This window comes from Mytilus edulis, chromosome 11 (genome assembly GCF_963676685.1).
Source record: "Mytilus edulis chromosome 11, xbMytEdul2.2, whole genome shotgun sequence".
NCBI lineage: Eukaryota > Metazoa > Mollusca > Bivalvia > Mytilida > Mytilidae > Mytilus > Mytilus edulis.
In genome coordinates this window covers 44171690-44194577 of record NC_092354.1, presented here as the reverse complement: position 1 = coordinate 44194577, position 22888 = coordinate 44171690, and the positions used below count along the sequence as shown (strand labels likewise).

General features: G+C 31.1%; 1 protein-coding gene across 3 annotated transcripts in view; it reads left to right on the top strand.

The window, feature by feature from the left end:
* The window catches only part of LOC139495647 (L-xylulose reductase-like), a 61211-nt gene extending 40161 nt beyond the window's left edge, over positions 1-21050 (top strand). For 2 of the 3 annotated variants that reach the window (XM_071283940.1, XM_071283942.1), the window contains exons 2-7: positions 11761-11858; positions 14402-14556; positions 16306-16348; positions 17025-17189; positions 17780-17897; positions 20114-21050. In XM_071283940.1, the coding sequence (XP_071140041.1) occupies positions 11761-11858; positions 14402-14556; positions 16306-16348; positions 17025-17189; positions 17780-17897; positions 20114-20238 (704 nt within the window). In that variant the 3' untranslated portion in view covers positions 20239-21050. Of the gene's footprint in view, positions 1-7783; positions 7912-11760; positions 11859-14401; positions 14557-16305; positions 16349-17024; positions 17190-17779; positions 17898-20113 lie in introns of those variants that run through there. The other variant, XM_071283941.1, reaches the window with a different exon arrangement.
* Positions 21051-22888: the final 1838 nt, after the last annotated feature.

The following is a 22888-nucleotide window of genomic DNA, read 5'->3' as shown; positions in this document are numbered from 1 at the left end:
GATGTGTTCATTTTAACAACTTTTTTGTGGGGCCAAACTTTGCTTTACAAATAAACGAAGAAACAGTATGATTGTTAAAAAAGAATTGATGGCAAACATTGTCTTTATCTTTAAATGAGAGTTTAGCATCATTAGTTGGAACTTGTTTTTAAACTTGTCGTTTTATGTAAATTTTGTCAAAAAAGTTAAATTTCGCCAAATGACGTCATGAAAGCAAAAACAAAATATTTTTAAATGGATTTATATTTCCATTAAGTATTACTACCTTCAATATTGGTCCTGTAAACAAAAAACTTCATCTTTAATTTGAAAAAAAATTTAAAAGAGATCTGCACTCTTGAAGACTTTTCTAAAAAAAAATATTTTTAAATGGTTACCTTTCTGAGCTTACTTATATCTCCTGTTTTGTTGTACTCCTGACCCACAATATATATCATGCTAAAACAGTTATACATTATGTTTTGTTGTACTCCTGACCCACAATATATATCATGCTAAAACAGTTATACATTATGTTTTGTTGTACTCCTGACCCACAATATATATCATGCTACAACAGTTATACATTATCAAAATAGGCCATGATTTCTGAATGAATAGTAGGGACTTTCAGATTGGATGTTATAGTTTCATTTAAACATAATAGTGTTTCAGCTATGTTACTAATTGTGTGCGTTAGCTTAAATTTCATCACGTTTCATTTCCTATATTTTTAGGATTGACAATCTTTACAGTGTTAGAATGGACTAAAATATGCCAAAAAACATTCATTTTAGTACAACACGATAACATTGTAACATATAAAAGAAATAAAAAGTAAATAGTTATTTTCTCTGTTTTACCTATTTTGTATATATAACTTTCCCTTATAATATTAATATTGATGCACTCCTGACAACTTGAAACTATATAAATAAACAGAACATTAAAGGGGCACTAGCTGCCAAATTCATGTTCACCGATTTGACTCAAAATCTCATATTTTATTTATAACAATGTAAAACATTTTCCCAAACTATCAAAAATATGATTAAAACAGTTACAGGACATGGTCTCGATAAAATGTTGCTTCGTTTCGTGTGATATTTAGCCAAGACGTCATTTAATTACCTTCTATGACCATATAAGCGATGTAAACATAAACACAGATATAAATAGATAAAGCAACTCGTGCATTTGGATTTTTATAGGTTTGTTAAACTTTGTATTATAGATTAAAAAATTATGATTATCGTCGTGTTCACCTTTATAAGAATGATTTTGCGTGGATCGAATCAGTTAATCAAATTATTTACCTTTGTTTCACTTTCAATGTTGACATTCTTTTCCTGTAAATACCCGTACACGGACAATGCATCCGTACACGGACAATGCATGAGTTATTCTATCACTTTCTACGGGGTTAAATTGGAGTTCACACGAATATGGATTTAATGAGGTCGAGTTATTCACTTGCAAGTGAATAAGTCATTATCAATGTTTATTAGCTAGCTTAATTTGAAAAAAACCTGAACCATTTCATCTGATAAAAGCAAATTATTATTCCAATTTTCACTTTCATTAATGATTGAACAAAAATATTAATACTTTTGATTTTTTATATATCTCGTAGCTAGTGCCCCTTTAACATAACATTAATGATAATTTGTATGTATAGTTGCACTCCTGACAAATTTAAATGTCCACAAAAATCTTTAGATGTTTCAATATTCGATTCCTAAAAATATCTAGAATAGAGAAATCAAAGTAATAAAATTATATAAAAATGATTTAGGACAAGTTATAATAAGTTTCCCCCTCCCCTGAATATAAATTCCTTAAAATAGTTGTTGTCCATGTTTGTTTAAAAACAAAATGTTTAATGAAAAAATATCAAAATAATCCAATACCTATTTCAATATTAATTACAATAACCTGAATGATAGGTCTTCCTTTTTTTTAATTTTGAAAGTGACCACTGTTTAAAACATTTGATTTACAAATAAACTATTAATTTGTTGCACTCCTGACCAACTTTTGAAAATAAACAAAATAACTCACTCAAACGGTAATACGAGTCACACATAAATAAGTTGTCCTGTATGAAGAGTCACTACTTTGACAATGACTTCATTGTTTCTGTTGAAGTCTTACTCGGAATGGTGTATGAAGTATGCCAATAATGTCCGTTTTTGGCTGCCAGCTACTGTCGTCTGATTGTGGCCAAACATACAACCCTATGTTTCCAGAGTATTCTTGAAGAAATTTCAGTTGAACATTTTGTGAATCAACGTTTTGCAAAATCTGTAGCAAAATTAGATTATTTTAATCACTGTATGCTTGTTGTTTTTATCAAGTGCATTTAAATCTTTCTTAAGAAGGTAAGGGAGTCTGAATTAAACATGATAGATTTTTTTCATACTTTGCCAAAACCTAGTATTTATTGACATATCTTCAAAAATACAATAAAAGGATAGGTCTCCGTGCATTTTCACAAGCTACAGGTTGTGACAAAATAACACATTTTGTATAGATTATGCAGGAAAAAGCATCATTATGTGATTATAAACTAAACTAAATGATAAAATTGTAAAATAAAATACGAGAAGATATTTTTTAGAAAATGATTTGAGAATATCAAAAGAAAAGATTGGGTCACCGTCCGTTATTTTCCGGCTTAAATACAAAATAGCAAAATTCCATGTAGATTCCTTCAGAAAATGCATTATTACAGAGCAGCCTCCCCTTAAAATGCCAATTTATTTTTATTTTTTAAAATCACGCAGAAATAATCAACACTGGTAAAAATATTAATATTTATAAATTTTAATCTTATAAATTTGTTCTTTTAAATGCAAATTCACATTAATTATCTGCATTCCAGTAAATCTACATTTAGATCTACATCTGTTTTTTTTTTAGTAATATACATATTAATTAAATTGTCCTTTTTTATTAATTCAATGTTTGCAACAGTATGAATTATTCGAAATACTAAGTATCTTCTCCCAGGCATAAATAACATGAGCTGTATTTGGTGCAACTCTTTGGAATTGTTGGTTATCATTGCTCTTTAACTTTGTACTTGTTTGGCTTTCAAACTTTTGATATGAGCGTTGCTGATGAGTCTTATGAAGAAGAAACGCGCGTCTTGCGTCTTCAACTATTATCCTGATTCCTAAGATGACTTTTCGTCTTTTAGGTAGGATGATAAAAGTTCACTTCTTTTTTTGTAATTTTGAAATTATAAATAACATACAACATAAATTTAACAGAACATACTGATATATGAAAGTTAAATGTATAACCGGGTCAGTTGATCATTGTTATGGCTATTCAAGACTTTTGGCATTTTTATCCCAAATAGAAGTGAATTGATTAATATTTCAGTCATGGTAGTAGATTTGTTTATCACTTTATTATCATTTCACGATCTTTCATTGTTCCTTATCAAGTTTTTTTTGCATGTCGGAGGGAAAATCTTGATTCATAAGATCTAATTATCGGTAAAAATGTTGCGAAAATTTATTTGTTTAGAAACAGTAAATAGATAGTTTTGAAAAGTCAGATACATTCATTCATTAAGCGACCTTTTAAAATATATAATTTGGTGTTTTTTTTTAATTGTATTAACATATATTTCACTTTATCTTTAGTGAGAAGTTATCGCATTGTTATACATACCACATATCCTTATTTTTATATAAAATATTCATGATATCTGACAACTTACCGATTGTGTTCTTTCCTTATCTTGCAGTTAAGAAAAGCACGACATCAAAAAATCAATGAAGGATAACAAAAACTTAATTAAAAACAGTTTCGGGGTAGGGGTGTGGTCAAATATGCTGCAGGTTTTGTGTAATTGACATCGACTTTATATATATCCTTATTGGTCAATCAATTTTTCCCAAATTAAGTTAAGTAGGGGGGTCAGTGACAAAACTATATGAATTAAGTTTTTTTGTTATCTTACATTGAACTTTTGATGTCGTCCCTTAAATGTTAGTTTATTTGCCGAATTGTACATGGAAAACACGAGAAAATAAATATTAAATTTCGGTCATGCTCCACCATAAATTTATGCCATTTCATTATGGTTTATGACATTGAATCGCTCAACTCGTTCAGAAATTACATTTTCATAATGTTTAACTATGGTCAGTCATGAATACCTATTTGTCATTTCATAAATCTCGTTTTTGGTATTTTTTAGTGTCGCCTTCGACGAATGTCGCTGTATGCGAGAAGTAATTAAAAATGTCTGGCGGTGGTAGTCGATGTGAACTATTTGTATGACACCTTATATGCCAGTAGTTAGAAGACCTAGATGTATTATACCTTGTATGCAGATATCGTATGTAAGGTAATTACCATCTGTCATATTCCATGGGCCTTGGCCTCATTTCCATGGTCCAGTGACTATTTGATAAAAAAAAAATTGTTTTGTATGTTGCATTTCTCATCTATTATGAGTAAGTGATACCTATACTTAGTATGTGGGTTCCTTGTAGCGCCTACATAACCTTCACGGAGGGTTCACCTTACGTCGACTGTATTTCATGGATCAGTGATTAAAGTTAAAGTACATGATTTTGTCCGTTTCTCAGATACTATAAGCAGTAGTTCAACTATAAGTTGTGTATGGAATGATTGAAAGGGGTGTATGTCAGTCTGGCAGATTTCATCTGATCGTGAACTGATTTTCATAGTGCATTAGTTTATATTAAGTGTTTCCATTGGTTTTTATAACTTAGATTTGTTTTTCTATCAATCGATTTATTACTTTTAACAACGGTATACTACTGTTGCCTTTATTTCGAGTACTATAAGCAATAAGTACCTATATATGATGTATGAAATGCTTTTAAAGTGCACATATTATTTGAGCTTGAACTCATTTAAATGGTTCTTTTGTCAGTGTTAAAGTTTAATGTTTTGCTTTGATTTTCAAATACTGCTAGTATTTGATCAACATTTTTCACCATAGTGATATCTATAATTTAAGATCTTATTTTGTGCCATTTGTTTTTTCAGGATTTGTTTTGCTCTCTAGGCTTCGTTAAAAAAAATCACGGGCCATATAAGATTACGGGTGTGTATTCTGGACATGTTGACATGATTGTTAATCGTATTGTGCTGAATATTTTGATATCTTTAATAGTCTTTGCAACAAAAACAATAAAAAGACCACAAAGAGATACAAACAATTCTTAACATGCAATAACTTTGTGAGGATTAAATTGGTATTTAAACCATGTTTACTTATTTGTAAATCTTATTTTACCGAATGTAAGTGCTCTATTTTTACTTTCAATCTATCATAAAAGTGAGAATGAAAATCGGGAATGTTTCAAAGAGACAACAACCCGACCATATAACTGACAACAGTAGAAGGTCATCAATAGGTCTTCAATGTAGCGAGAAATTCCCGCACTCGGAGCCGCCCTTCATCTGGCCCCTAAATAAAAATATATAATAGAATATATTCCAAAATATCAATACAAATGTATGATGTACTTGTTGAAAATGCTTGAAAGTCACCCCCCCCCCCCCCCACCACCACTACCCCCTCTTCCCCCCATCCAACGTCCGTTTAGCTGTGCGGGATGTATCAAGTTTGCAGCCACGTCCGATCAGAATCGGGACGTTAAATTCGATGTCTCATCTAAGGAGAGAACCCTTGTAACAACTATTTCATCCCGGATGGCCACTATTATCAAAGTCCTACCGATTGTATTTATTGTTTAATTGTTCTCGTCCTGAAATAATTGCCATTGGACGTTAAGCAGCCAACAATCAATCAATCAATGATTGAAAAGTCACTTTATCGTATTGGATCGTAAAAAATTTCGCAGTTTCGACAAAACTCACAGAAAAACTACAACAGAGTTAAATGGGCGAAACAGTTTTTTTTTCTTTTAAACAATCATAACGCCTTATTATGCGACTATATAATGAACATGGATCGCAGATAAGTAACCACTGAACAATATTCGAGTTGATAAATTGGCCATTAGATTTAATTTACAGGAACCTTGTGAAAAAAGAACGATAACAACACAATTAATGTACACTATGATTAATGATAATTCGTTGCATACCAGTTACTCAAGGTAAACAAAATTAAATGCTAGATGAGGTACACATTTTTTATTAGATCTTGTATAAAGTCTGGCTAAACTAAGAAATAATATAATACATCTAAACAGTACAGTGTTTATCAACGTAATAAAATATATCCACATTACTAAAATATTGCTACTCTTTTCGTCCGAAACGTATCAAGTGATTGCAATGAATCGTGTAACATTGCTCGCTTATAGATTGCACAAGTAGTAAAATAAAAAATGTAGTGTAATTGTTACTTTTTGACGGGGTTAAGTGCCATATTTATTATGTGTCCACCATCCACAGATAACACGGCACCATTTATCATTGATGCATAGTCACTGAGCAGGAATGTATAGCAATATAATATTTCCCACAGAAAGTAACCAAAAGCTAGCGTGCAATAAATTATAATACTGCACTAGTGCAGTAAATCTTCAAAATTCATGACCTCATCAACGACAAAATCTTAGTTTAAATCAATTTTTACTTTCAAATATTATATTGCTATATAATATATTGGGGAATATTGTCCCTCGTAGAACATATATTTGTAACACTCAGAAAGTGTAAAAGATTTAAACTAAGATTATGTCGTTGATGACGTCATGAATTCTAAAGATGTATTGCACTAGTGCAATATTAGAATTTATTGCACGCTAGCTTTTGGTTAAAATGACAACATTACATGACAGGACTGCAATACAAATAAATGGGCGAAATTATAGGACAGAGAAACACACGAATAAAAGCTAAAAAAATGTACCAGGTTTAACGCTTAATACGACACGTGTGTTTCGTCTACACAAGACTAACCAGTGATGGTCAGATAAAAAAAGTTTGACAGTTTAAACAAGTACAAAGTTGAAGAACAATGTGGACCAAAAGTTCCAAACAGTTGTGACCAATACGGCTAGGGTTTTCTGCCTGGGATAAGATCATCATTATTATTTAGAATATTTCATGCTTTGACAAACAGTAAATTTAATAAAATGACGATATAATAGATATACATGATAAAACCGAAGTGGTGACTAACTACAGTATTAAAACGGATACATTACATAACACAACCTTGATACCAGCACATAAAAATCCACAGCCGAGCTAGCTAAAGCCAGTTCAACGCATAAAGTGACGTTACATTTGAATTTCTAAAACGATTGCCAAAAATAAGATAGAATTCAAAATTAGATTTGTAAGACTTATATATAATATTTATTAATTACAATACTAATTAATATCAAATTGTTGTAGTAATTAGATAATTAATTTTATTATCTAGCTATGTCGATCTTTCTTCTGAATCAAACTGTAAACCACATATATGGTATAAATTTCGTTGATCCACACTAAATTCTAATTAATACACTGGATGATTAATTATCTTGACCATAACACACGAATACAACAGAAAACAATAAGATTTACAACTACAAACTACAAACGTTAAGACATTTGACAAAATCCGATGAGAATAACCAATATAACATCAAAACTATATACATGAATTTGGGATGGAAAAATACTGTGACGCGTCTTATAGCCATGCGTATTCACGATCAGCAAAACAGTCGCAATTGGGAATAAGTCACGTTCGGTAATAAAATTAAGCACATAAATTTATAAAATATTTATATATTTTCTCTAAAAAAAAATAGAGTGCACCTGTCATACATGAATGAGCATTTTACAGTATTACCTGTATGTCACGGTTTGTGAATTTGTGTTATTGTAAATAGTTTAGCTGATCACAGCTTTGAAACGAAATGAACATCAACTTCACAGGTAGAACTGCCCTCGTTACAGGTGCTGGTAAAGGTATGTAGTAATTAGTAATTACAAAACTAATATACTTTCTATTGCTAAACTTTCCTGATATATAATAATAACTGTTAAACATTAGACACAACAACACAAACGTTTGAAACTATACGGTTTGTGAACTCAATATCACCTATATTTCAATGTTTGTTTATTTTTTGTAACTGTGAAAAGTTTAGCTGGTCACATTTTATACGACTGATTACTATACGTACCAGTATATAACTAATGTTTTAACGACATGTATCCGCTTTTACGAAATTAAGATATATAATACTCATGATTATTAACTACATTTAATTATACAACAATCATAATCTAAAGATGCAAATATCTTTATTCTACGGGAGATAACTCTATTTGTTTTTTTGTACACTACAGTTATTCGGCAATTAAAAATGCCAAACAATAATGACGATACTCTTAAACCATATAAACACCTGTGAAGATAGTTTAATGTGTAAGGTTAACGACACATCACATGACTATAGGTATTATAACTACATTTTTTGGAATCCTGGAATCAAAAATGTGTACATAGATATTTGGATTATAATTATGAAAATATTCATATCAATTGTAGTTTATAACAACCTTCTCAATTCAAAACTCATTTTCGTCTTTTTTCTTTCTAGCAAGTCGCCAACTGATAAATTATAGACTTCAAATAATAATGTGTGCAAATTGACGATCTAAATCGAATGTGACAATACACCACAGCTTATAAAATCATATATATATTTGTTAAAACTTGTGACACTTGAAGAAGGCCATTTGTTGAGCCGAAATATTTGTCAGCACGATTTAATAACAACATTTTCGTATTATAACATCTTATATCAGTACCGTTGTGCAAATCTTTAGACTGATATATATATATATATATATATATATATATGAGTCTGAAAGATTGTGTAACAATACCGATAAATAGATGGAAAACAAAACACTGAAAAGTGTTGAATATCATTGCACAAAGATGGAAAAACTGAACAGATGATATAAATTATACAATAATTGCAAATATTTCGGCTCAACAAATGGCCTTCTTCGGTGACAAAAGTTTTAACAATAATGAGATATAATGTATAAGGTGTAAACATAGATACCTAATAAGTTTACTGGTTGGTAGATTCGTATAGACTCTATATATATATATATATATATATATATATATATATATGATTTTATAAGCCATTTCACATCGTAAATAACTATTTTTATTTTTGGCATATTTCTGTAGTCTTTGCGGTGTGTTTGGAAATTTCAAAATTGTTCCAGCGTTCGCTTAAATTGTATAAATCAAGATTTTGATAGAGTCTCAATTTGAATTGACATGATTCATTTGTCATTGTGCAATTACCGAAGAAGGATATCTGTTATCCGAAATATCTAATATTTGTGTATTTTATAGTTATTTAATGGTGATGTTGTACCCTTTTTGACTTGTTATATATTATATTTTGTAGTGTACAGAATCATATTACATGATCCATCGCCCTGTAAGATTGATCGTTGACTATTTATTCAGTTATTTTATATATATATATATATATATATATATATATACGAGAAGCTTAACAGACAAACTCTCATGTTTTTTTTTTTGTAATAAAATATCTTTTTTGACTCATCGGAGACCTATATTTTTTATTGTTGTTTTCAAATAATCTGTACATAAACTAAATAATTGTAAAATTTAAACGATTTCTGTAATTAAGTTATTTTTTTATTTTTTTATTTCGATATTACCGCATATTCTCCTATTAGTTCAACAGAAAAAAAGGACATTAACAAAAATGTATGCTTCTTTCAAAGGCAGATTGTGAGCGTAAATGAACGGTGACCCCATTTTTTTATTTCATTTTTCTATTAAGTATAAGATAAAGTTCATTTATAGAAAAATATAGAGAAACCTATATGAGATAAAAAAAAATTTGATTTAGACCCGCGAGCCCCATTGAGAAGTGAAAATAAATCATCAGTTAGAAAACTTGTGATGTACAAAGTAATAAAAAGAGGCCAGGATCACAAAAATTCTGACGTCAGAATACATTTGAATACTTATTTCGAAAACTCAAATATAAACATAGCATTTATTGTTGATAATCCCATACAACCTGAATAGTAAGATGGTTTTTGTTTTATTTCATTAGTGTATTCACAATTTCCCCTAGTTTATAAGGGGGTAGGCCTGGTATATGGGAGACAACTCTTACACATGTATTGAAAGTCATTAGTGCGTTTTAATATAGCAGTAAATTAAAGAGTGATCAAGCATTTATGTTGTTTTCAATTGCCTGTAAGAATTATGCAGACAGATCCAGTAAGCAGTTCATGTTTTACACTACCAAACATTAAACTAAAGAACATCTTTTTTCAATGATGTGGATAAAAAGGTAGAAAATTACCATTCATACAAGGATTGCTTAAAAAAAAACACAAATCAAATGAGTCCGATGAGTTTTGGAGCAACTATAGTGACCAATTGACCTTTTGACATCATTTACCAAAAAACCTTGGAAGTTTTGGGAAATTCGATTTGATCATATGAATTAAATAATGAAGTATTATATGGTTTTAGTGGTAAGTCATTGATACAGAGTGTGTACTTATTGTTTGTGTTTTTTTGGTTTGGTTTTTTGTCCAATAAAAAAGGCTATTTTCTAGAAGATATGATCTGAACATTAATCATAGTACAATCTTATGCTAATAGATAATCTACATTAAATCAAAGATAGTACTTAGATAGTGACAGACTGTCAAAATAATGATTCCTGATAGCGTCTGCTATTAATATCAGGGGCATTTGGATGTCGGGGGAGAAAAATCAATAAATAGTTGTGATAAAACATTATGACGTTATGAAAATTTCAAACGCTCAAATTCGATAAAATTTTGTGATTTTTGAGATTAATAACCAATAAACGTTTATACATTTTTTTGTAGGAATTAAACGACAAAATTTTTTCTGGCTAAATTTGAAAAAAATTTGTTATCTGAGCTAGCCAGACTTTTCGCCGTATCAATTATTAAAAACATTTTTGTTTCACGTTCAGGCTATTTGTATGTAATACCATGATGTTTCAGATTTATTTTAAGATATGTTTGTTCTATGCAATTTAACAGTCAGGGGTATTTCTAATGACAACATGTGCAAAAATACTCAATTTTTTTTACTTACTAGTATTTTCGACCGTTTTTTAGGGTACCCTTAAACTAGTCATATTCAATATACCCCAAACATAAAGACTTTGCATATAATGCATGGGTCCCTACTTTTTCAATGAAGTAAATATGAGAAAAATTAACGAGAGGAAAATGTTGGTGTAACCAAGACCTACCCCCCTTAATTAATTGAATTTTCCCCATGCTAAATATTTTTTGGTATATTAACATGATGATGGACTAGATCAAATAACACACCAACTATTTGATAAAAATGATTTTTCAAAGCGACTTGTCCGGTATGAAGTGCTGGAATTTAGCAGTGCAACATGAAATTGGTTGCATTGGCTACAATTTACCATGTTCTTGCAATGAGTATTATTCTGACCTCCTCAGAGTTATTGCCAGAATTCGTTAAGGCGAATAAGCATGACTCTCTGAAAACTGACCATTTGCACTAGTTCGTTTGTTTTTAACTTATGGATGTGTATTATATATAAATCCTATACAGCCAGAAGGTCGTCCAAAAAGCCAAGCGTCAATATGACCATATTTCTTTATACACCATGTTGTACGATATGAACTCCTACACAATGTAATTGGAGCCTTTTCAAAAGTCATGTGGTTGCATTATTATAAATTTATTTATTTAACTCTATGTTTGTCCCTGTTTAATAGGTATCGGACGCTGTATCGCTCTTAGGTTATCAAAGCTTGGAGCGAAAGTCTATGCTGTTAGTAGGACCCAGGCAGATCTTGACAGCTTAAAAGGGGAGGTGAGAAAAATTTGTTCAAAAAAAAAAACTCTCTACACTTTATCGCTATTTGTCCGCCATTACTTGATATTACTAAGTGAAATCACAAAAGTACTGAACTCAGAGGAAAATCTAATCGGAAAGTCCATAATCACATGGCAAAATCAAATGACAAAAGGATCCTGTAAAATCTTAACCTTACAAAAGAGAATGTCTGACGCCATCATATTATAAAACAAACTTAAGAAAGTATTTTTGTATCGATAAATTGATATACTAAAAAAATGGATACTCAAAAAATCAAAAAATCCGTTAGATATTTGTTTGTTTTTATGACGATTAAGATTATAATACAATGTTGACTGCCATACCCCAATTTTTTTTATATTTTTACCGATAATGTCTGTTTGTTTTGTTCAAACAACGTTGTCAATATAATGGAACTTGATGCGACTGTCATACAAGTGAGAGGTTTAGCTACTTTAAAACCAGGTTTATCCACCATTTTCTACATAAGAATATGCCAGTACCAAGTCAGGAAGATGAGAGTTGTCATCCATTCTTTTGATGTGTTTGAGCTTTTGATTTTGCCATTTAATTAGGGCCTTTCCTTTTTTAATTTACCTCGCAGATCAGTATTTTTTGTAATTTTACTTTTGAGAGTACATACAAACTAAGACTCTTTCCCTTTCAATAGTGTACAAACATTCAACTTTTCTACCATGTAATAAAAAGAAAAGGCCAACATAGATCTAAGTATTTTGCCTAAGGTAGGGATACATCGTACTTTGTAAAAAATCATTCTGATTTTAACTAAAAATTCTCTGAAACTAAAATTAACAACATGCTTGATTTCTTTATTGACAATATATTTGTTACGTTTGGAGGACGTGTTTTTCAACAAATAATTGGCCGAACGAAATGTGTTCTTCTACTTGACGACTAGTTTCTTTATTCATATAAGGCCGACTTCATAAAGAAGCTTCTTAGGAAGAATTAAAAAGAAGCTAGTTAGCATTATCGTTTAACTTAACTCTCCGCTACATATATCATGTCCTCTTACTAAATAATTATAAGATTGTTGACTGTTGAACGCATCTATCGCATTGAACTTTGAATAAAGGATACAACAGATACAGTAAGGTCTGCCTCATACCTTGATTTACATCAAGAGTTTCCCAATTATGAACTGTTTATTTCTATGCAGCAACAGTCTAGCAGCGCCTGCATATGGAGTATATATCTCCCAGTTGATACGATATTCCAAAGCTTGAATTTCCTATCGTTGTTTCTTTGATAGAGGGATGTTTCTCACAACGAAGCTATTAAACTAAGAGTTCCAAGTGTCGAAGCTGAAATCATCTCTTTTACGGATGCTATCACGAGTTTGTTGACCGTTATGGAATATCTGTTTCACAGTTGACGACGGATACATTTCAATTGTCTTAACCACAATCCAGTCCGCTGTTCTTCGAAAGTGACCAACCGAATTAGACTTATTATCCGGGTTGTTAAAGTGACGAGCAATACGACGTGTGCTACATGTGGAGCAGGATCTTATTATCCTTCCGAAGCACCTTATATTGCCCCCGCTTTTTGGTGAGGTACGTGTTGCTCAGTCTTTAGTTACTATGTTGTGTTCTGTAAACAGTTGTTTGTTTTCTGGTCTTTTCTGTTTTTTATGTGTGAATTCACATTACTATAAGACGTGTCACGGTACTTTTCTATCCCAAATTCATGTATTTGGTTTTGATGTTATATTGGTTATTCTCATCGGATGTTGTCTAATGCTTAGTCCGTTGCTGTGTGTGTTACATTTTAATGTTGTGTCGTTGTTCTCCTCTAATATTTAATGCGTTTCCCTCAGTTTTAGTTTGTTACCCCGATTTTGTTTTTTGTCCATAGATTGATGAGTTTTGAACAGCGGTATACTACTGTTGCCTTTATTTACCATGGCGTTTTCAGTTTATTGTTCGATGAGTTTGAATGTCCGTTTGGTATATATCGCCTCTCTTTTAGTTTTTTTTTTGTGTTGGTTATAGTATACATCGTTGTATGAAAAAATCGAAAGTTCATTCGAACACCCTTTTTAAATAAATGAAAATGTCAGTGGTTTGTTTTTAGGTAGTTTTGTCTATTATGGTAGTGTCATTTAAATATTCCTGCTCAATGTATGGAGACAAATATTGGCACAATGAAAATTAATTTGATTTGTTTACAGCTCATAATGCCATAAAAAAAAATAGCATTATTATGTAGCAGTCACGTATCTACAAAAATTGATATAAAAGATATTGGTTATGCGTCAATGAAACCACCATAACTTACAATCTAGTGATGTGTAAATTAAAGTTTTTGTCTTAAATAGAAGTTAAGTGTATATGCCATATTTAAAGATATAATTATCCGCAGTATGCAATGACCCGACACGTAAAAAATGACAAGAGCTTGCTTATTATTTTTAGGATTCATCACGTGAAATAAATTGTATATAAAGATTTTTTGAACGATAGAAAATGTACGACCACGTTTATTATACTGAAAACTTGTATATTCTTTTAAAGGATCCATCGATTGAAACACTATGTTTAGATATTGGAAACTGGAACAACACAAGGAAAGTGATTGAAGACGTAGGAAAAGTAGATCTCTTAGTAAATAATGCTGGAATTATTAAGTACAAATCTGTTCTTGAAACAACAGAAGAGCTTATTGACGAGTAAGTTATAGACGTATCATTATTTGTATTAGAAACTTAAAAAGGGGAGGGGGTGTGACAATCAAAGACCAAAAGTTGACAAAAAAAAAAAACTACACCATTGACAAAATAATTAAAAATCTACACAACGACTATCAAAGAATGGGCAATTTTAAGGGAGGTTATATAGAACACGTATAAGAGAAAGAGTCAAACTCTCATTTAAAACGTTTCTTTTTGCTCGGAATTGTCCATTGCTCACATTTGGAATTCTTGCTTCTCTTTTTGTCTATAAACTTGAAAAGGGCCATAGATGTAGAAAGAACTGGACAGCAAAACAGATTACAGACATAAAGAGCAAATATGATCATAGATATAGAAAGACTTGTCCATCAAAAATAATCAAAAATATAGAGAGGCATGTAAAGCAAAAATAATCATTGATATAGAAAGACTTGTACAGCAAAAATAATTAAAAAATATAGAGAGGCATTTACAGCCAAAAATATAATATGACAGACCGTAATGTACGAAACTGTCGATGAACTACTTGTATAAGTTTCTGTCCTTTAGTGACGATTTCTTTCAACTTTTGTGAAACTATTTTTTAAAGTGAATGATTAGCAAAATGAGATATCTAAGTATGTTAACATAACAGAAACATCAATCGATTTTATATAGAAGTAATGGGCGTTACATGATTGTTAACCCGTTTACGTTTTTGGCTATATATTGAAAGTATAATAGATGAAGAGAACCAAGATTATCGACATGTCAAGATCTGTAAGATAATCAAAGGATGAAGCTCGTTAATTGATTTCCAAGATGCGTTTGACCTTAAATTACTTCACCATATATTAAAAAATAGCATGCTTGCGGATCTGTCTGAAATCTTGTCAAAAATCATAATCAGTGTAAAAAATGATAGCTGCCGCTGCTGAATATGCATTAATTGTTCGATATATACTTCCCAGGTATGCGATTCTGACCTCGACTAGCATTTAGTCTTTTGCATTTGCTTTGAAGGATATTAATAATATATTATACAAATTACATCTCAAAAGGGGAGATGGGTATACAAGTATCTTAACATTGATCATTCGATCTGAATGAGCACCTTTCTGTTCTCTTGTTGAATGATTTCCATTATTGGTAACTCTTATTTCAAACTAGCTCCCGAAGGGTGACTTAAGAATATAAATATTGTCACTTTGCTCTTCTTTTGACCGGTAGTATAACCCTTGCCAACGTGTAGCGTCCATTTGGCTGTGCGGGATGTATTAGTACGCAACAACTTCCGGTAAGAATAAGGTAGATAAATCCGATGCCACTTGTAGAGAGAGAGTCATACTCTTGCAACAATTGTCTGTACTATTCTTTGTCTGTTGATCTTTTTTTTTAGCCATGGCGTTGCTATTTATTTTTTGACTTATGAGTTTGGATGTTCCTTTGGTATTATTCGCCTCCCTTTTTTGGTATCCAAATATTTTGTCGGCCGGGTAAGAGTAGAGGACAAAACTACATCCACTCATTAGCAGGTCATTTCCCTTTCATATTTACAATTGAAATTATCCTAAAGAGGTGCTGCCTAGAAAGTTGATCGGTAATAAAGGGGATGTGACGTTTCAAAATGACATGAACTTCAGCTAGAATGTGACATATTGTAAAATGTAGTCATATATATTACAATTATTGCCTTATGACCTTTCATTAAATAGCACATTGTACATATAAGGTGTAATCTTTTAACATGTTTTTTTTTTGTTGTAGACATTTTGAAGTGAATGTTAAGGCAGTTTTGAACATATCTCAGGTATAATATAAATACATTTAACTCGCTTAAACACTATACACTAGGAAATGTACTCTTCTTTTCTTAATTTGTACTGTAAGACCACTGGTCCAGGTTAGGGGAAGGAAGGACTCAGCGCCTGATAACATTTTTAACCCGCCATATTCTGTACGTACCCGACTCAAGTCAGGAGTGGTTGTCGATTGTTGCTGTATATATTATGTTTTTTGTTTATTGTTTTGTACATTCTGTAAGTTTTTCGTTCGAATTAATTTCCAGTTGTTTGTCGGGGCCTTTTACAATCTGCTATGTGGTATTGTTTTTGTCCATTGTTGAAGGCCGTACGATGTTCTATATTTCATGACGTCTTCGTCATTTGGTCTATGATAAATTGTTATCTTATTTGCAATCATGCCACATCTTCTTATCTTTATATCATTTGCTAATTATGACTTTCATATCTTGAACGCCTCAAACTTAACTATGAAATCCATTACTATATCATTGAAAATCTATTTCATTTTAAACATTTTCCAATTAGGTACAATGAATGCATTTAACCTTATACTTCATCTGTAAAAAATATATAATTTTTCACCATTTTCAAAACGGTACACTTTTTGTCGTTAATCATTCAAGTTTATAGAACAATTTGTTAAGTATGAACCATGCATTTAAAATATTTGCGTCATTACAGATCGTTGCCAAAGGAATTATTTCACGGAAAGGAAGTGGGGCAATTGTTAATATTTCAAGTATCTGCGGTATTCTAGCTATGCCTGGTTGTCCTGTTTATTGCAGCTCGAAGGCAGCCATTGATATGCTTACAAAGTCTATGGCATTAGAGTTTGGACCTTTCAAGGTAAACTTTGGTTAAATTCTTGAATAACTTCCATTTGTACGCTTTAAACATGTTATATCATTTTTAGAATTAGTAAGTAAAGTACACAGTTTAAAGGTTATAAGTATATTAAGGTTATTAGTATATATAACCTTTTTATTGCACTGATCAGTCATTGATATTAATGGCACGTTTTACGTTGCATTTAGTGTCGAATTTCGATAAAGGGTCCAACATATTTATCAATGCTAAACTTGGTTGCATTTTAAGTTTCAAGCTCGTTTAAAAACAAAAATAAATGGTCATTGCATGCCTAGTTTTCATTGGAAGCTTTTTATGAACTAAACTCTTCAAAGATACCAGACTTTTAATTCAGAACGCGCCTTTATAAAAAAAACTCGCTAGGTGCGCTTGAATCAAAACAGTTGTGAGGCCAAAGATCTTAATTATTGACTGAATTGTTCATATTGTTGACAAATATCGGTTAATGTTCGGCAAATAGCTTTCTTTGTTTAAAATATTTTACTTCTGGGCATAGCTTGAATGACAATGAATTCACTTTTTTTTCTGTCGAAGTTTTGATTTTCCACGGATTTTTTTTATATTAACAGATTCGAGTAAATAGCTGTAATCCAGGTGCAGTATTAACACCTAAGCACGAGAAGATTTTTTCCAGCCAGAAACTAAAAGATTCTTTGACAGGAAGAATACCGATGGGACGATTTATAGGTAGATTACTGAATGCCAAAAGAATATATATAGCTCTATATGTCCTGTAAAAATTTACAATAATCAAACTCATAAATTTAAGGATTAAAATGTTATACTCCAGACGCGTGTTTTGTGCACAAACGACTCATCAGTGACACTCGAATCAAACACATTTAAAAGGCCTAATAAAGTACGAAACTGAAAAGATTTGAGGACCCAAAATTCCAAAAGTTTTGTCAGATATATCCAAATTGTTTGGGTTTTTTTTTGTTTTGTTTTTTTTATGAAAATTTGACATTGGTAAGATTAAATGCAAGATAGCACAAAATAAGATATTTTGTTAAAGGTATCATTTATTTATTTGTTTTAATAAAGTACGTGACTTCGGGTACTTGATGTATCTATACGTTCAACCATGTAATTTATTAAGATCGATATCATTTTACGTGAAAGAGAGATGTGGAATACTCGCATCGTTCGTATACACAATAATATTCTCCTCTGAAAATATAAAGGCATGACATAAATCGGTATTATAAATAAGATTCTGGACAGGTAATGAATGATTTCCACTAAATGTAAATCAACGATGACATAAGTTATTTTGCAAAATAGGAATATGTATCAGTAAATACTATGTAAAAAATCTTTCAAAAAAGTAAAATTACAAAAAATAGCGAACTCCAATAAAATTCATAACGTCAAAACACCACTATACTTATTTCACTATTAAAACACAATAGATGCAGGAGCGTCACAAAGGGAAGAATAGCTACACTTGTAATTAAAAAAAAGGAATGGCTTTATTGTTGTGCCTTTTGCAGTCGATAATCATTAAAAAATAAAAACAAGTATATATATATATATTAGATAACGAAAGAAGCTCGTTTAGTGTAAACAGACAGATTGTACTGAGTCTGGGACTTGAAAATTGGAAAGTTGAAATCATCAAGATTGTCATAGATTCCAGATGGAAATCGTCCATCTGTGTCAATATCATTGATTGATTGATTGTTGGTTTCTATACGCCGCATTAGCACAACAAGGCTATATCGCGGCGAGAGCTAATTCGAATAATTTTTTTTACAATTTAAAGCATATTCTTTAAATCAGACAAAAAACTAAAATTATAGATTAAAGCAAATTGATTATTTACAAATAAAAATCAACAGTAAGATAACGTGATAAAAATTAAAATCGTTTTAAATATAATAACATTTCTATTTTTTATAATATATTCCAACTTCTTTTAAGACTGAAACAATATTTGTAAATGGGACATTATTAAATAATTAATACATATTATTGACATTGTCCTTCTGTGTCAATATCAAGGTAAAAATCAAGATAAAAAGCAGACTTTCTTCTGTTGGTAGAATCATTTATCTCTAGTTCCAGGGATTTATGAAATGTAAACAATCATTGACACTTAGGTTATTTAGTGACTGTACTTCATAAATTTATCTAAAAGTTATATATTGGAAATTTGCATGAATGTTTTGTAACATGTAAAAATATATCCGGCCACGTCCACTATGTGTTTCTGTTGGATGTATTTCTAATTGTATCAATCTTATGAGGTAAATCTTTTTAAACTGATTTTGATAGTTCGTTCTTATGTTGTATCGTTACACCACTGTACCGGGTTAGGGGGAAGGTTGGGATTCCGCTAACATCCAGCCACATTCTGCATGTATGTGCTGTCCCAAGTCATGAGCCTGTAATACAGTGGTTGTTGTTTGTTGATGTGTTACATATTTGTTTTTCGTTCATTTTATTGTACATAAATTATGCCGTTAGTTTTCTCGTTTGAATTGTTTTACACTTGCCATGGCCATTACGGGGCCTTTTATAGCTTACTATGCGGTGTGGGCTTTGGTCTATATTTTTTAATTTCTGTGTAATTTGGTCTCTTGTGAAGAGTTGTCTCATTGGCAATCATATCACATCTTTTTATATTTCTTTAATTTGGTACCAAATGGTTCATAAAATTTGACAATAGGGTACGAAATGGCTTATATCTTATACACGGATGTGAATGTGAGTTCAAATTTTTTTTCGGTATGGCCTTGGATCATACTTATTCTAACAAAAACTCTGGTGAATTATGGCCATTTTTTTTAAATAATCATAATAGCGTAAATTTGAAGGAACATGAAAATTTTACTATGAACATTTTAGGGTGTTTATACATGTTATGCTTCCTCTTTAATTTTGAACATCTTTTTTTTCAGAACAAGATGAAGTTGCCAATACAGTTGCATTCCTGCTCAGTGACTATGCATCTATGATAAATGGTGCCTTGGTGCCCGTGGACGGTGGAAACGTTATACATATATCACCTAACCCTGTCCAGTAGTTAATATAGCAGGTCCAAAAGGCTCAATAATTACAAATGGACTATATATGGGTTCTTTGTAGTGATTTTATTAACACTGACTGCATATTGTTAAAGCCTATAACATATATAACAATAATAAAATACACATTACATAGACAACACATAACAACATAAAACAGATGGACAAAGGGGAACAAGTCAAATATATTCCAATGCTATTATTTCTCTTATATTAAAATGAAATGCACAAATAACGTCTCATAATCATGTGCTATTAAGTATTATAAATAATCATAAGCACTATCAATCTCAATGTTAGTGTTCCGACAATAACATATAACCACTTTAAAATTATACAGTTACAAAATAGAAAAGTCAGGAATCTGATGTACAGTAGTTGTCGTTTTTTTATGTAATTTATAAGTGTTTCTCGTTTTTTTTTTTATAAAGATTAGACCGTTGGTTTTCCCGTTTGAATGGTTTTACACTAGTAATTTTGGGGCCCTTTATAGCTTGTTGTTCGGTGTGAGCCAAGGCTCCGTGTTGAATGCCGTACATTGACCTATAATGGTTTACTTTTTTAAATTGTTATTTGGATGAAGAGTTGTCTCATAGGCACTCACATAACTTCTGTACATCAGATTCCTGACTTAGGATAGGTGCAAACATTTGCAGCTGGATTAAATGTTTTAATGGTACCAAACCTTCTCCCTTTTTACTAATGTACTTTTAAGTGTAAAGAAAATTACGAAGTTTATATACTGTTTTAAATGATTTATTCTACTTGACATTTACCAAATATGTTTTACTAATAAAGGATTATATTTTAATGTTTGCGTTATTAATTTTAATCACTTCTTCTGCATATACTCTCATTCAACTCATTCATTCATCTTTTATTCAATATGTTAAAACATCAATATATTAGTTCTTGTTAGAAAAAAGAGTATAATTGACCTGTAGAATTTAATAATGAAGTCCAATAGAAGTATGAAATATGCATATAATATCCAATAACAAATATTGTCAAAATGCCACCAAGGCAAATAAAACAGGTAAGTAACAATACTGTCACTAGAAAATTAATGGAACAAAAGAATCAATAGAGAAAACATAAACAACTCACAAGTGACCAATAGAATGACCAGTACTTTCCCTTCAAAACTGAATGAGGTTCAGTTCAGGAAAATGACTGAGGTCCAATAAAGGAAAGTGTGAAACTGAATACTAAAGAGTGAACATCATAGCTGTATCAAATATAATAAGCAAAGAACTAAACATATGAATAAAACTATATTTAAACTAATAATACTCATATATGATTACCAATCAAATATCACTCTGGTACAAACATTTGATACTTTTAAGTTATCACAAGTAACCTTACCGGATTACTAGTATTTAATTACAGCAAAAATAAAATATGCAAGTTATTACTTACGTTTTAGTTATTCTATGATATGAACTCGTCATTGATACTACGTTTTCTTAATTGACGTAGATGTGGTGTCGTAGGCTTTCGCAGATCTGAAAAGTCCGAAAACAGATGCTCATTTTTCCTGAAACCATTAGAAATAAACGGTTCCGATTCGAACAGAGCCAGATTGCTGGGTACTAGCTTATTCGAAACCAGGAACCAAACAAGACAATCATTGAACATCCGTTCAAACGGTTTACAGACTCAACTTGAAGAATAATATGTATGTAATTAATTGGATCGGAATTAATAGTTGGCCTCGGAATAGGCACGACGGTAACAAGTTTCAAGATAGATAGCAAGACACCAGATATCCAGATGTTTTTCAAGAACTCAAGAAGAGCTTCAAAAAGGGAATCTGGCAAGTGCTTTAAAAGTTTAAAATGAAAATTCTGGCCGACATGCCGCAAATGAAACTTTATGTAATGTAATAGAGACCGTCCGGAATAAAGGTTCGGGAAAGTTTGACTGCTCCTGTCAAATAAGAATATGATCGCTTTTCATTTTTCGCCATAACATTGTCAGTCCGTTTTCGACTTAAGACAAGTGTATAAGTTTTAGTACATTTTAGTGTTATGTCGTTATTCTCCTCTTATATTTAATGCGTTTCCCTCGGTTTTAGTTTGTTATCCCGATTTTGTTTTTTGTCCATGTATTTATGAGTTTTGAACAGCGGTATACTACTGTTGCCTTTATTTAGTATCTCTCGGTATCTTTCGCCTTTCCTTATAAAAGCATTTTATATATATAGTTCGTATATTTTGAGACTTCCATTTTTCTTTTTTTCCACAAAAAGGTGGACTTATTATATAACCGCGTACAGCAGGTTACAACTAAAACATTTTGTAACTGTACCAAATCGGGCTATCTGCACTATACCATTTTCGTTGTTCCTCGGGTAGTAGTAAATAATCTTATGAATATATTGTATTTCTTATAGTGATCATGTTTTTATCAAACAAAATTGAACACTTAAAATGCAGCAATATTTTCACAATTTATTGATGAAACAATATCTCGAAAATGATAATTTGACAATGATTGTCGGTTGAAAACAAAACTTTACGACAAAAGAGATGATTTTAGCTTTCCAATTGTGAACTTTCCAAGTAGCAACATTCTAGCAGCAACTGCATACGGGGTATATATCTCCCATTTGATACGATATTCCCGTGCTTGCATTTCCTGTCA